Source organism: Myxocyprinus asiaticus, chromosome 39 (assembly GCF_019703515.2).
Source record: "Myxocyprinus asiaticus isolate MX2 ecotype Aquarium Trade chromosome 39, UBuf_Myxa_2, whole genome shotgun sequence".
NCBI lineage: Eukaryota > Metazoa > Chordata > Actinopteri > Cypriniformes > Catostomidae > Myxocyprinus > Myxocyprinus asiaticus.
Genome location: NC_059382.1, coordinates 17588521 through 17605292, shown reverse-complemented (window position 1 = coordinate 17605292; position 16772 = coordinate 17588521). Strand labels below are relative to the sequence as shown.

The window sequence follows — 16772 nt, the reverse complement described above, 5'->3', positions numbered from 1 at the left end:
TTATTGAATAATGACAGAAAAAAAAAAATGTCTTAAAGGAGTAGTTCACCCAAAAATGAAAATCCTCTCATCATTTTCTCACCCCATGCCAGATGTGTATGACTTTCTTTCATCTGCTGAACACAAATAGATTTTTAGAAGAATATTTCAGCTCTGTAGGTCAGTACAATGCAAGTGAATGGTGACCAGAACTATGAAGCTTCAAAAGCACATAAAGGCAGCATAAAAGAAATCCAAACGACTCCCTTGGTTAAATCTATATCTTCAGAAGTCATGTGAGGTGTGGGTGAGAAACAGATCAATATTTAAGTCCCTTTTTAAGCCAATTTCACAAGCGTTTTTTTTTTTTTTTATGTATTTATTTTTGGGCAATTTGCATTCTTTGTGCAAATCGCCACCTATTCTGTTAAGCAGAAGAAAGAAAGTCAGACACATCTGCGAACGTCATGGGGGTGAGTAAATAATGACATAATTGTAGTTTTGGGGTGGATTATTCCTTCAACATCACTCGGAGGCGCTGTCGTGAAAGCGCGCAGTGTGCAGTGAAGCGCCCGCCTCTGCCAGCACCACCACGGATGACGTTCAACAACAAAGATGGCAGGAGGAAACAGCAACTATTGGGAAGGTGAGGTGGCAAAGCGCAACGAATCCCACTCGACAAAAACATACATTTCAATCTGTGACAACTCAGACCAATTTCTCGTTTTTAATGCTATTTGATAATGTTTTCTTGGAAACGCAGTCAAGTAACTCCTGTAAACTGAAGTCGTTAGCATTAGCTCGCTAGTCCGCAGACATCAGAGCTTTTGCCCTATGAACTATATAATGTGTCAGAAAAGTTCAGGTGAAGTTTGTTAGCTTAGATCACTCAGCTGTTCGCATTTGAAGCTGAAATGAGCTTTTCCACTCAAATGAAGCACACTCATAGGCGTTGTTGTGAAACCTAGTGAGCTTCCTACCTAGACATTAGACAGCATTTATTTGGGCTTTATAGGCGTAATTCAAACGTTTAAACGCTTCTATGTTGCATAAAAATACTTGACAGCAGTCTGTCATGACATTATATCTAAACTGTCAAGGCTCTGGTGTATTTAACACTTGATACACAGGATATGGATGCTATGTCTTACATAATTTTATTGATGCTCTATAAATGTATCCTCAGTTTATAAAGGTAAACTGACCAACTCCACTGGAGGGTGTAATGCTAATGCTTTTCTGAATGTTATCTTATTTTATTGATTTGTGTTATGTAATTTTATAGCCATTGATAACTGTATATAACCACTTACATTGTTTACTGAGGGGAGCAATACAAATGCTGCATGTTATCTTATTTTATTGCACTTTGACAGACTTGCGGAAGCAGGCGAGGCAGTTGGAGAATGAGCTGGACCTGAAGCTGGTGTCCTTCAGTAAACTCTGCACCAGTTACAACAGTGCTCGGGATGGCCGCAGAGGAGACAGGTGCGATGAACGACAGATCATCAGAACTTTTGTTCAATGAAAGAGCTGTGATTTTTCTCAAGATAGCATTCCAAAGATAGAATTAGGGGGTTGTGATAACACTGTTCTCTTCTATCTCTGTTTTTTAATAGTTCTGATACAACACCTCTCATTTGCAACTCCACTCAGGACAGAATGATTGAGACCATGTCAGTGGAGATTGAGCAGCTACTTGCAAAAGTAAGACTTTTGTAAACCAATGTTTCAGTCACAGCCAATATTCTTTAGCTGTCTGCTGTTTGTAGTGATGTTGGCCTTACTGCTCTACATAACTCAATTGATATACATTTTAATAAACACAATTAATTAAGCTCTATTTGTAAATAATATTTTATCATTCATAACGCTGAGGTTCTTTGAGAAATTAAAACAAAATCACTTACAGATTTAGGGTTGAGTTTAATGTCCAGGTTAGTTTGAGGGAGGAACAAAACAAAAACTTTGTCTCACTTCTCTCCTACATTTTGTAGCTTACAGGGGTGAATGACAAGCTGGCTGAGTACACGAGCACGCCAGGAGTAACGTCTCTTAACGCTGCTCTAATGCACACTCTCCAGAGGCACAGAGATATCCTTCAAGTGAGTTGCTTATCATTTATAGTCTCATCTGAGATAAGCACTGAACTGATCATCACCAAAGGGCTGTCCCACCATTTTTGTGCATGTATTTATTTATATATGGATATGACCATAAGTCTTGAAACTTCAAATTAAGGTGAAGTGCATATTTACTGGGAAAAAAGTACTGTCGATACAATTACACATCATCGTTAAAGGGATGGTTCACCCAGCAATGAAAATTCTCTCATCATTTTCCCTCATGCCATCCCAGATATAGATGACTTTCTTCTGCAGAACACAAAGATTTTTAGAAGAATATCTCAGGTCTGTAGGTCCATACAATGTAAGTGATTGGTGACTAGAACTTTGAAGCTCCACAAATCACAAAGGCCACATAAAAGTAATCCATATGACTCCCGTGGTTAAATCCATGTCTTCAGAAGTGATATGAGAAGAAAAGAGAAAAAATGAGAGAGAGAAAAAACACTCCAGTCCCCAACCACGCCGCCATTCGGTCTTCGGCCAGCTGGGCAGCGGCACTGGATCTCGCCTTCTGGCGGATGGCAGCGAGCTCCTCCACTTCCCTGCAGACGTCAGTGGATGCTCCGCTCCCGGAGGATGGCAGCGAGCTCCCCTGCCCTCTGGCGACCGGTAGCAAGCTCCCCCACCCCCTGGTGGACGACAGCGGCTCTTTCGTCTCCTGGCGGATGGCAGCGGGCTCCTCCGCCTTCGGGCGAACCACTCCAGTACCACCGTATCATACCTCCTCGGTCGTGACCCTCCCCCAATGGCGAGGCTTTTCTGACAGTGCGTCTTCCTCTGTCCCGGGTTTCGGCAGCACTGTGGCAGACTCTGCCTTCCAAGGAGGAAGCGAGAACCGGAGTGAACAATCAACAGAACTTTAATTTGAGATAGAACGCTGAACTGAAACATAACGACACACACACAGGCACGTGCGTCTCTCTCTCTCTCACTGGCATCCCCGGCTCCTCTGTATCCCTCTCCTGGCTGACTGGGCTGATTCAGCACCGGGGGCGCACCCTTACGGCCCGACCACGCCCTCCTTGTCAGAAATATCATCTAGAAAATATTTACTACTAATTCATTTGACAGTGTATCTTTCTAATGTTGGAGGAATGTTAGATGTATAAACCTGGAGAGAAACATTTTCAATTCAATTAAAAAAATAATATAATAAAAAATAATATTTTAGTTTAAATATTTCTATTAATAGTGAAAAGCACTCTTACACATTTTGTTTTTTTTGTAAAAGTATTTAAAAAAAGTTCATATTGTTTCAAAGCAGCTGCTCAGAAAATAGTGAATTACAACCCTTATTTCTTACAAAAGATTTTTTTTCATAATACATTAAATGATATGCCAATATATTTTAATTTCTGTTTTTATTCTTACTAATGCTGTCAATACTATAAAATTATTAATCTAATAATTTCTGAATGAAACTGTATTAATGTAAAATAATACACTTTTAATACATTTTTTTTTTTTTTTCCCAGAACATTTTTTTTGGACCCCAGTTTGAAAACTCATGGTCTAGAGGGCACTTGTATTTGATATCAACAAAGCTGACCTATCTTATGTTATTTTGAACCCCTTTAACTCTTTAACCCATTTAACTTTTAAATTTTCCTTCTAGGACTACACGCATGAATTTCATAAAACCAAATCAAACTTCATGGCAATCAGAGAGCGAGAAGATCTGTTGGGATCTGTCAGAAAAGACATTGAGTAAGTTTTCTCTTAAATATCTTTTTATACTCGGAATTCTATACCTCTCTTATTTTTTTCTTGTCATGAAGGTCAAACCCAGCCAGTGTGGAATTATTTGTCATTTCCCATTCTACAGGTGCTGGTCATATAATTAGAATATCATCAAAAAGTTGATTTATTTCACTAATTCCATTCAAAAAGTGAAACTTGTATATTATATTCATTCATTACACACAGACTGATATATTTCAAATGTTTATTTCTTTTAATTTTGATGATTATAACTGACAACTAAGGAAAATCCCAAATTCAGTATCTTAGAAAATTAGAATATTGTGAAAAGGTTCAATATTGAAGACACCTGGTGCCACACTCTAATCAGCTAATTAACTCAAAACACCTGCAAAGGCCTTTAAATGGTCTCTCAGTCTAGTTCTGTACGCTACACAATCATGGGGAAGACTGCTGACTTGACAGTTGTCCAAAAGACGACCATTGACACGTTGCACAAGGAGGGCAAGACACAAAAGGTAATTGCAAAAGAGGCTGGCTGTTCACAGAGCTCTGTGTCCAAGCACATTAATAGAGAGGCGAAGGGAAGGAAAAGATGTGGTAGAAAAAAGTGTACAAGCAATAGTGATAACCGTACCCTGGAGAGGATTGTGAAACAAAACCCATTCAAAAATGTGGGGGAGAACCACTATGCACAGACGTATGCAAGACACGGGTTTCAGCTGTCGCATTCCTTGTGTCAAGCCACTCTTGAACAACAGACAGCGTCTGAAGCGTCTCGCCTGGGCTAAAGACAAAAAGGACTGGACTGCTGCTGAGTGGTCCAAAGTTATGTTCTCTGATGAAAGTAAATTTTGCATTTCCTTTGGAAATCAGGGTCCCAGAGTCTGGAGGAAGAGAGGAGAGGCACACAATCCACGTTGCTTGAGGTCCAGTGTAAAGTTTCCACAGTCAGTGATGGTTTGGGGTGCCATGTCATCTGCTGGTGTTGGTCCACTGTGTTTTCTGAGGTCCAAGGTCAACGCAGCCGTATACCAGGAAGTTTTAGAGCACTTCATGCTTCCTGCTGCTGACCAACTTTATGGAGATGCAGATTTCATTTTCCAACAGGACTTGGCACCTGCACACAGTGCCAAAGCAACCAGTATCTGGTTTAAGGACCATGGTATCCCTGTTCTTAATTGGCCAGCAAACTCACCTGACCTTAACCCCATAGAAAATCTATGGGGTATTGTGAAGAGGAAGATGCGATATGCCAGACCCAACAATGCAGAAGAGCTGAAGGCCACTATCAGAGCAACCTGGGCTCTCATAACACCTGAGCAGTGCCACAGACTGATCGACTCCATGCCACGCCGCATTGCTGCAGTAATTCAGGCAAAAGGAGCCCCAACTAAGTACTGAGTGCTGTACATGCTCATACTTTTCATGTTCATACTTTTCAGTTGGCCAAGATTTCTAAAAATCCTTTCTTTGTATTGGTCTTAAGTAATATTCTAATTTTCTGAGATACTGAATTTGGGATTTTCCTTAGTTGTCAGTTATAATCATCAAAATTAAAAGAAATAAACATTTGAAATATATCAGTCTGTGTGTAATGAATGAATATAATATACAAGTTTCACTTTTTGAATGGAATTAGTGAAATAAATCAACTTTTTGATGATATTCTAATTATATGACCAGCACCTGTATATCTTAAGTGATGGTCCTGTCCATGAACATATTTGCAGGTTATGCAGTCACTTTGACCCTTTTGCCTTAACACTGTGGGATCCCCTAAGCTGAATAAAAAATGTAGCCATTACACTGTTATTGATCTGAGGTGCAAAGTCATAGCACCTCTGTGGGCTGCTTGTTTAATTTGTGTTGCGGTACTATATGTTAACAAAAAAAAACCTCTGAATATCTCCCAGCCATTGATCTTGAATGTATTTTTTCAGTAGAATAAAACTGGCTGTCAGAGTGGGATTTGGGCTCAATTCATCTGTCACTTAGCACTGGAAAACATTCTGTATTTACACAAATGAGCAGTATCACCCACCCACTGCCTTTAGACGCCTACTTATCTGACCAGCAATAAGTTTCTTGTTTACTCAGTATTGTGATCTCCTGTGAACCACAGATTGGCATATTTTATAGACTCATTCATACCAGCTTTTAGCAGGTTATTAGGGACTTGAAGCAAATGGAACAGCTATAACGACCGGAAATAAAATTATCAATCACTGTAGCCAAGACATATGCAAAAATCACTTAGCAATCACAAAGAGGATGGTGGAATGGAGCATTCATTAATTCCAGTACCAAAAAAATCATTTAAAAACCGCAAGAGAAGGGATGCTTTTAGTGTTAAATGATAACTTTCTGTTAGTTTTTACTTTTAAACAATGTCAACAAGTCTAAAAACCTAGATATTATTATTAAATAATGGATTTTTGATGTAATTTAAGTCTGTTTTAACCAACCGTGGTAAATACATTTAACATATGAGTTTTGAGGAGGATGTTTCAGCTACTATACTGCGCTCAATTCACATAATTTCTTAAAACATAACATTTACTTCCCTTGTCTGTCACGTAGTGTCGGCTGTGGCTAAGTAGCGATTCTTCCATAGTAGATGGTGACTGGTCGGTATGGGATATGAGGAAGCGTGGTTCAGGTATCTTTAAACTCTTTATTCACACAATAACACTCAAAGTCGGGGTCAGTGCTCCAATGCGTCGCACTCCTGTGCATCAGTCACTTTCTCACTCTCTCTCTCTCTCTCTCTCTCTCTCTCTCTCTCTGGGCTCTGGCGTGGGCTCCTCTTATCGCTCTTCCCAGATTACTGCAGCAAGACACAGCTGTTAGACCTAATTGTCATCCAGGGATGAATCCTTACCACTTCCCCTCTCCCTGGATGGACACTCAACCACGCCCTCGCCACCCATTCCCACTGCCTGACTCAGTCCAGGGAGCCATCCGGCCTGCCCACAATAAGATCAGTCAGCGTGCTGGTGACAGCCGAATAATTCTGTAAAAACCACGATAGTAGCCAGCCAGCCCCAGGAACTGTCCTATCTCCTTTTTTGTCTTAGGTCTCGGGGAGGCTGCAATCACTGCGGTTTTATCGATTTGGTGCCACACCTGCCCGTGGTCCAAATGGAAGCCCAGATACCGTACCTCCACCCGCCCAATTGTGCACTTCTTTGGGTTTGCCGTGAGCCCCGCTCACCTCAATGACCTCAGGACAGCCCTCAGATGTTGCAGGTGCTGCTGCCAATCATTACTGTAAATAATTATATCGTCTAAATAGTCAGCGGCATAAGTAACGTGTGGGAGGACTCGGTCCATGAGCTGCTGGAACATAGCCGGAGCCCCAAACAAACCGAACGGAAGCTCCACGAATTGGTGTAATTTCTGCAATTTTGCAACGTCTGTGAGTTGAGACGGTGATAGGTGGTCTCCACAAGTGTGTGGGTGAGATGATTGGGTTTTAAGTTCACCTCCAGCCCGAGCTCCAGAGGTTAAGATGGTATATTTGACGTGCGTCACCTCTATCTGTTCGTTTTACCTCATAATCGAGATCTTCCACTCGTTGTGTGACCTCAAAGGGCCCTTGCCACTTGGCGAGTAATTTGGAGCTTGAGGTTGGGAGTAATACAAGCACTTTGCCTCCTGGTGCAAATTCCCATAGCCGAGCTCCCCTATCATACAGCCAGCTTTGGCGTTCTTGAGCTTGGAGCAAATTCTCCTGTGTTAGTTGACCTAAAGTGTGGAGTTTTGATTTAAGATCAAGAACATACTGAATTTCATTTTTACTGTTTTAAGGTCCCTCCTCTCAAGCTTCCTGCATGACGTCGAGCACGCCTCACAGCCGACGCCCGTACAGCAGCTTGAATGGGGAAAACCCTGTGGAGGCTTGGGGGACCTCTCAGACTGTGAATAACAGGGGTTTGAGCTACTTATCCTTCGGAATCCCCACTCAGGAGATAATCCTGAAGAGTGCCTCCGCAACACTACGTGCTGAGATGTTGCACAGAGGCACTGCTTCTGGATATCGCGCTGCGTAATCCACCAGAACTAACACAAAGCAACGTCCGTGTACCATCTGTTCTAATGGCCCAACGAGGTCCATGCCAATTCTCGTGGCGGAGGGGACCTTGATTAATGGCAGAGGGCGCAATGGCACTTTTGGAGTTGCCAGTCAATTCACCATCTGACATTCACAGCATGCCACACACCACCTGCGAACATCCCCGTGAATGCCCGGCCAATAGAAAGGGGCCATTAGATGGTTTTGTGTTTTTTCTCACCCTAAGTGACCTGCCATTGGATTATGATGAGCTGTCTGGAATAACAAGGGGGACCACCGGCTGGACAAACCCCTGGGACCAGGGAGACGGTTTGGGAGTAAATGTCCCCCATTTCCAGGGAAACAGCGTGGGGTGGGGACCAGATACGGGGGGGGGGGGGCGGGGTAGAGAGGGAGCGAGAGAGTGAGGAGAGAGAGAAAACGAGGGCTGCTCCGCCCCTGGGTATGCTGCCATATGGTCCTCAGCCAGCTGTACGGCCTCAGCCAGCTGTACGACCTCTTCCAGCGACGCCGGGTGGTGGCACTAGACCCATTCTGCTGTTCTGGTCGGCAGACGAAGGACGAACCACTCCAGCACCACCAGATCAATGACTCCCTCAGCGTCAAGCTCCTCTACCAGCAGCCACTTCTGGCAGGCGTCACGGAGCTGTTGGACGAATGCAAAAGGGTGGCCGCACTCGCTCGGCATCAGCAAGCGGAAGTGCTGTCGTTGTTGCTCGGGGCTGTGGCTGACACGTTGCATCACGGCTTTCTTTAAGTCCTTATATACCAGGAGGTTCACGGCAGGCAGAGGTTGGAACGTGAGCTGGGCTTCCCCAGACAACAGCGGCAGGAGGCGGGCCAGCCCACTCTGATTTCAGCCATTTCCACAGCTCTGACGTTCGCTCAAACAACTCGAGGAATGCCTCTGGTTCATCATGCAGGCCCATTTTCATCAGGGTAAGAAGGGGCATGGAAGGTGTTGGGTCTGGTGTCGCGGCTGAGAGTGGCTCCTAGTGTATGAAGCTCCTGAGCGCCTGCCGGTCCTCTTCTTGAGCCCGGAGAATCGCCTGAAAACACTGGCCTTGGTCTCGGCGCAGCTTAAGCAGGGCCTGGTGTTGCACCTGGTGCATGCTGGCGAGGGACTTGATGACTTCGGCCAGCGGTGAGGACTCCATGACGGTGTATTATCTTCCTGAAGGTTCCCGGGTTTCACTGTAACAGGACTGGTTGGTATGGGGAATGAGGAAGCGTGATTCGGGTATCTTTAAACTCTTTATTCACACAATATCACTCAAGGTCGGGGTCAATACTCTAATGCGTCGCACTCCTGTGCATCACTCTCTCTCTCTGGGCTCCGGCGTGGGCTCCTCTTATTGCTCTTCCAGGATTACTGCAACAAGAAACAGATGTTAGACCTAATGGTCACCCAGGGATGAATCCTTACCGCTTCCCCTCTCCCTGGATGGACACTCAACCTCGCCCTCGCCACAGTGACAGTACAACATCTGGAAGTAGCGAGTTAAAGTTGCATATACTTGGAAGAATACAGAACGGTGTAGCCATCCGATCCGCAGCTATTGCTTAAAGATACATACATGTATGTATCTTTTTAATAGATTAGAATTCAAGGATGAACGATTTCAAGATTCCTAAGCTGCTTCTTTAGCACCATTATTATTTAAGTGCTGAAATGTGTGAGCTGTCATGTTCTCATTCTTGGATGAGCATTCTTGGATTACACATTTGTAATGCTCATCCTATGAGGTCACAGTTATTCAACTTTTCTGCTATTATCCCCTTTCTTTAGCAATGAGTATTGTTAAACTGCTTATTGGCTGATCTCAGCTGTTCTGAACTTCCTGCACTTAATGCACAGGCATAATATGTTAAAATGTGTAATTTTCTCATTATTTGCAGTAACCATATTTATTTTTACCTGAATTACTGTCTTACAGTGGGTGGCTTATTTGGGTGGTCTGATATAGTGAATTCTGCCATTCTGTGTCTGTTCCTTTGAACTATTTGTCTTTTCTTCTGTATAGATTCTTCAAATTAGTATTGTAGAATGTGTAAGTAATCATTAAAAGGATAGTTCACCCAAAAATGAAAATTCTGTCATCATTCATGCACCCTCATGTTGCTCCGAAGACTTTCTCTCTTCTGTGGAAAGCAGAATGACAGTGTTAGACAGAATGACACCCTCAGTCGCCATTCATTTTCATTTAATCGTTATCTATACAATGAAAGTGAACAGTGAGTGACGCTAAGGTTCGTTCTAACATCTCCTTATATGAAAGTTGGGTTTGGAACAACATGAAGTATATGATGATATAATTAACATTTTTGGGGAAACTATCCCAGTACATCATAAATTGTGTTATTCATATATACCACCAGGGGGTGATATTGAACCTTGTGTAATGCACTTCTTGTGCCCAGCCATTTTCTGTTGTGCAGGCCCTGGAGGTTCTAGTTTCAGCAGGACCGGCGTTGGTGCCTTTGTCTGCTCCTCTGCTTACTCCCTGAGTTTGTGTGGCACGTGCTGTGCTCATCCTGTTACCTAGCTCTCCCCCCATCGATCGACAGGACTCTGCAGCATAGCACTATAGAAATGTCAGCAGGCAGAAATGACAGTGCCTCCTGTGTGATTTAGTGCACGGCCCTTTAAAGTCTTATTGGAATGATTAAGTTTGCTGTCAGTGCTCTGTCACTTTGGTCTGTTTGGACTGACAGTTGATTAGACCAGCAGGCAGGTGTAATCCCATAGAAACTGGATTAATAACCCTTCGACATCTGTCTGTTTACAATAGGTGCAGAGAAAAAAACACTCGACAGTGGAGGCTAGTTTGACAGGTTCTTGATCAGGCCGCTATCTTTTAGGTCTGTTTTACACATACTGCGCCTGTGGGGCATGCGCGTGTAGAGCTTTCACACTGACAAAGTTTCTGCTGCATCACAGAGCTGCAGCTCTGTAGTGAAAAGAAAAGTACATTTGTATAGCACCTTTCATACATCAAGTGCAGCTCAAAGTGCTTCACAAATCAGAAATTAAAAGTCAAAGGAAGTGACTGCCTTAAAATATTTATTTTATTATTAATAAAAAAATATGTATATTACAAATTAAAACAATAATAAAAAGCTTTAAATAATAAGTAATATATAAAAGTAACAAAGTAAATAAAGTACAGAAAATTTCTAGGCACCATGTGGAGTTTTCCTGTGATAATGGCCAGAAATTACACAGTTTGGCTGTATAATTAAACAAGTTATATAATTTTAATAAGCAATTGAGAACTAGTACAAACTTGATCTTTTAATCTAATTTGCATGAAGAGAAAATCGCATTTACATCTAAATGGAAATTAATTTACACGGAACGCATTATAAACTACTGTAAAACATAAACTGTGTTCTGTAAATTGCAGAATATAGACTGCCTTATATTGAGTCATTCAGATTTATTCAGTAGAAACTGTGCGCCTGTCACTGCGTGTGTTAGTTCCCTAAAGCCCGGCACAGATGTCTTTTTTTTTTTTTTTTTTCAAGCAGTTGGTGAGTGGTTTGCTATTATAGAATTATATGTTCATTAAAGCCAATATTGCAGATAATTGTGTTGATATTTAGGTTGATAGTGCATTCTCAATGTGTTGTCTGTTTGGCAGTAGACTGAGAGAATGCTGTAAATGTTATGAGCACCAAAATGAACATGTTCTGCAGAAGCAGTATGTGTGAAACAGACCTTGTACAGTACCTCCAATTGCCTTCATTCTGCCCTCAGAAGCTCTTTCTTCTGAGATGAAGATTTGTTTTAATTTGTGCTGTCAGGCCAAAGGACTAATGTTGTGTGAACACAGGGTGTTTTTGTATTTAGTTTCCCCAAAGAACTCTTGGGAAAGAGCTGCTCTTCCTAGCACTGTGTTCATTCATTATTAATGCTAAATGCTCTCTGTGAGTGAGAGAAAGAGAGCCTGTGCACAACACACAGGATGACCCCTCAATATTAGCCCATCCCATCTAAAATGGCAGGCCTTCTACAGGATACAGTTTATACAGTGAGCTGCTTGAGAGATTGCATGTTTCTGTTCAATTGTTAATTAATGCATTTTTCTCTTTTCAGGACATATAAGAGTGGATCAGGGGTGAATAACAGACGGACAGAGCTTTTCCTGAAAGAACACGAACACCTGAGAAAGTAAGATGCTTCCTACTGTGTTCTCAACTTCACTCAAATACCGTTTGAATAATACTTTCAAATTAGTATAAGAATGTTTGCTTTTATAGTAGACTAAGGATAGATATTGTATGTACATTTGAAGTCATTGTATGTACAAAGAATTTTACATACACCTTAACCAAATACATTTAAACTCAGTTTTTCACAATTCCTGACATTTAATCATAGAAAACATTCCCTGTCTTAGGTCAGTTAGGATCACTACTATAAGAATGTGAAATGTTAGAATAATAGTATTTCAGCTTTTATTTCTTTCATCACATTCCCAGAAGTTTACATACACTTTGTTAGTATTTGGTAGCACTGCCTTTAAATTGTTTAACTTGGGTCAAACGTTTTGAATAGCCTTTCATAAGCTTCTCACAATAAGTTGCTGGAATTTTGGCCCATTCCTCCAGACAGAACTGGTGCAGCTGAGGCAGGTTTGTAGGCCTCCTTGCTCGCATACGCTTTTTTAGTTCTGCCCACAAATTTGTTATCAGATTGAGGTCAGTGCTTTGTGATGGCCACTCCAATACCTTGACTTTGTTATCCTTAAGCTATTTTGCCACAACTTTAGAGGTATGCTTGGGGTCATTACCCATTTGCGACCAAGCTTTAACTTCCTGAGATGTTGCTTCGATATATCCACATAATTTTCCTTCCTCATGATGCCATCTATTTTGTGAAGTGTACCAGTCCCTCCTGCAGCAAAGCACCCCCACAACATGATGCTGCCACCCCCATGCTTCACGGTTGGGGTGGTGTTCTTCAGTTTGCAAGCCTCACCCTTTTTCCTCCAAACATAACGATGGTCATTATGGCCAAACAGTTCAATTTTTGTTTCATCAGTCCAGATGACATTTCTCCAGAAAGTAAGATCTTTGTCCCCATGTGCACTTGCAAACTGTAGTCTGGCTTTTTTATGGTGGTTTTGGAGCAGTGGCTTCTTTCTTGCTGAGCAGGCTTTCAGATGATGTTGATATAGGACACGTTTTACTGTGGATATAGATACCTGTCTACCTGTTTCCTCCAGCATCTTCACAAGGTCCTTTGCTGTTGTTCTGGGATTGATTTGCACTTTTTGCATCAAACTACATTCATTTCTAGGAAACAGAATGTGTCTCCTTCCTGAGCGGTGGTCTGTGGCTGTGTGGTCCCATGGGGTTTACACTTGTGTACTATTGTTTGTACAAATGAACGTGGTACCTTCAGGCATTTGAAAATTGCTCCCAAGGATGAACCAGACTTGTGGAGGTCCACAATTTATTTTTATTTTTTTTTTCTGAGGTCTTGGCTAATTTCTTTTAAGTTTCCTATGATGTCAAGCAAAGAGGCACTGAGTTTGATGGTAGGCCTTAAAATACATCCACAGGTACACCTCCAATTCAGTACACCACCTATCAGAAGCTAATTGTCTAAAGGCTGGACATAATTTTTTGGAATTTTCCAAGCTGCTTAAAGTCACAGTTAACTTGGTGTATGTAAACTTCTGACCCACTGGAATTGTGATATAATCAATTAAAAGTTAAACAATCTGTCTGTAAACAATTGTTGGAAAAATTACTCGTGTCATGCACAAAGTAGATGTCCTAAACGACTTGCCAAAACTATAGTTTGCTAATATTAAATCTGTGGAGTAGTTAAAAAATGAGTTTTAATTACTTCAAACTAAGTGTATGTAAACTTCTGACTTCAACTGTAAACATGTACTGGAGCCTGTTTAGTTACACTGGAAGGGTAGTTAAATTAAGGGTAATCCGAGTCCATGGATACTTAAATCTCAATCTTAGTCTGATCCTTGGCACAGGGGGTAATGCGTTGCTCACAACATATAGGTAGCTGCCCAGGAATATATGCCAATCCTATTCTTTAATTCTACATTGTCCAATAAAGGCAAACAAACAATAAATAAAATAATGTACAAAAATCTTAATCTTATATAATTAATCCAGTCAGAGGAAAAATTATCTTCTAAAATTATCAATTTACATTTGCCCTTTGTATTTTTTAATAGGGAAAAGTGCAGTCAGTTTTAACGGATCACAAAGCAGCATGTGCACTTATTACATTGGAAGTAGTCAGTGGAATTTTGGCTTTGAATTGATGCTCCTGCATCTTGGACAAAAAAATTACTTCATCTACATTTCAACCCTTTCTGATAAGATCAACCCAGCCACTGATAGATACGGTCAGTGAAGATGGTGGTACAATTCCAGTCTTGAGATTCAGAGATCACTAATGATCTCTACTGGGAGTAGAAAAGAGGAAAACTTCCTGTTCTGAGACACCTACATGAAGTCATCCTCTGGCAGTGAATGTGCGAATGGTATTTGCTGCCTGGGATTTGAGGGAAATAGAGTGAATAAGTCACTCAGTCACTTACTTGCAGTGTCACAGCAGTGTCACTTTACCTGAGCAATGACAGCTTCCTGAAGAAGGTTACCTTTAATAGACACGCTCTCATTCATCAGTAACTTAGCAAGGCCGCTTGACTCTCTCCCTAGCACTGTTCCATGTAAAATAGATGGCTTAAATTCGTGGAGTCATCGAAAGTGACTGCTTGGCTGCTCACTTAGGCATAAGGTGTTCTGTATAACAAATGATGGGTCTAAAACTCTCACTGGTAATTTATTTTAAAACATGAACAAGAATCGATGGACTTTGGTAAAGAATTTGACAAAGTATTTACTCTGGGTCATTTGTTTCATAGAAAAGCTTTAGTGTATCAGTTTAAGTGAAAGAGGCTGAGAGAGAGAATATTACATGTGGTTTGATTATTGCCTTGGAAGAGCTTGTATAAAACGTGATCTTGGACTCAAAGGAAATCTAATTTAAACCAAGGCTTTCTTGGCACAATCTGTGGGATTAAACTGATTTAGTTACTTACAAAGTTTGCAGAAAAAGAGCTATACAATATAGTTTCCTATAGAAAGTTTTATCTGTTGCAGCAGGGGAATTTAATTGGTCATAATTTCAGTACATACTAAAAACGCTATATAACACAATAGTACTTTTGTAATAGTATTTCAGTTTTCTAAGTAACCTGATTCAGTAACCACTGATTCAAAAAGTAATTTGTTAGACTGATTCAAAGAGTTTATTATAATTATTATTCTTATTTTTTGGCTGAATAGTGGTGAAGGAAATACTTCTACAGTATGCTGTTAAACCGTGTGGTTCCTTTACAATTTGTTCAAACAAGGAACAAAACATTAACTATAGGAATATAAGTGAGTATATAAAATTGACTGTTGGAGATGACCTTAGCCTAGTTTCCATCCAATTTTCATGCTTTTTTGTTATCGACAATGTGAAAATGTGTAAAAAAAATGTGTGAAATTTGCAATCTTCTGCCTGTTTCCATGAACTTTTATCGATTAAAAATGGTGTGCGTGATGATGTCATGCCTAAAAAAAAAAAACACTTTGTCGCATAAGTTTTGGTTTATCGCACAAGAAATCCGCCCTTAAGCCATTTCCATACAGAAATGTGTGTTTATCGCTCATTGTGTACCTTTCGCCTCCCAGATGTCCCTAATTTTTTTCCTCTGAAGTTTTGATAAAATGGGGAGAGTATTGAGACAATTCATTGAAATTAACCAGTTTACTGTCATTTTAATTTCACAAATTAATGCAGTCAGAAGATGGAATTGCAATCAAAAGGGAGCTCTTGCCCTTCTGATATTGGTCCTGATGTTGCGCCTATCACAGGTTGCAACCAGTGTTGACCCGAAAGCAAATCGTCATGGCCCTGTTCAAGCTGGAAACCTGCACCAAGTAGTGGGGGAAACTTTCGGTCTTAGCATAAAGACCATCCATCAATATGTATATGCTGTGTGCACAGCTATTAAAGAAAAATTGATGCGGTGTAATATCAGGGTGCGTGCGTGCGTGCGTGCGTGATACATTCCTGATGTTCAATAGGCTATTTTGAACAATCATCTAATCTACAGCATTGCCATCACAACTGCATTATGTCCTGCATATTTGTCCAGCAACTTTTAACGACCAACTGAACTTGATTGTCATCTAAAATTAATTTTAGCGTCATAATGCAATTTACATTTTCTGAAGAAGCTCAGCAAATGAGATCCGAGGTAAAGAGGGTTAGAATTAAGATATTTAAAAGTTAAGATATTCAAAAGCTCGTTTTTTGAAAGTGAATTCAGCATTGGACAAATAGTTCTGATAGTTTTATAGTCTTGAAAAAAGTGTAGAACATTCTGAGAATGTCATTCAGTCGACTTTTTTGGTCTACAGAACAAGGTAAGGCTAATTTAAGTTTGTGTAAAGAAAAGGCAAATTTATTTTTTTCGCTTGGTAATTAATTATTTTATTTAATGCGTTATTCATTTGGTAGGCTAATTTATTTTATTTAATACAGGGAATTTTGCCAGCATTTCTTTCAAAAGTAAGCTAAACAATAATTTTATAGAATTGGGCTATTTGTTAGTGTTCCAAAAAAGCACACTGATGCTTTTCTCCTAGTATTGTGTATTTATTTTTAATTTAAAACATCTTTGTGCATAGAAATTATGTTTTTTTTTGTATTATGGGCTAATTCCATGACTGCCATCTGTTATTTTGAATGGTGTGGAAAAGCACCTTTATTAAATAAACGGATGGCTACCGCAATTAAATTAATCACAAACAGTGGCTATTAATTTGTTCTCCGTGCACTTGTCTAT

General features: G+C 40.6%; 1 protein-coding gene across 2 annotated transcripts in view; it reads left to right on the top strand.

Moving 5' to 3' along the window:
- Positions 1–517: 517 nt before the first annotated feature.
- LOC127430288 (Golgi SNAP receptor complex member 1) overlaps positions 518–16772 on the top strand; it is a 41720-nt gene continuing 25465 nt past the window's right edge. For both annotated transcript variants that reach the window (XM_051679997.1, XM_051679998.1), the window contains exons 1-6: positions 518–625; positions 1356–1467; positions 1599–1686; positions 1977–2084; positions 3724–3815; positions 11987–12061. In XM_051679997.1, coding sequence (XP_051535957.1) covers positions 595–625; positions 1356–1467; positions 1599–1686; positions 1977–2084; positions 3724–3815; positions 11987–12061 — 506 coding nt within the window. In that variant the 5' untranslated portion in view covers positions 518–594. The remainder of the gene's footprint in view (positions 626–1355; positions 1468–1598; positions 1687–1976; positions 2085–3723; positions 3816–11986; positions 12062–16772) is intronic.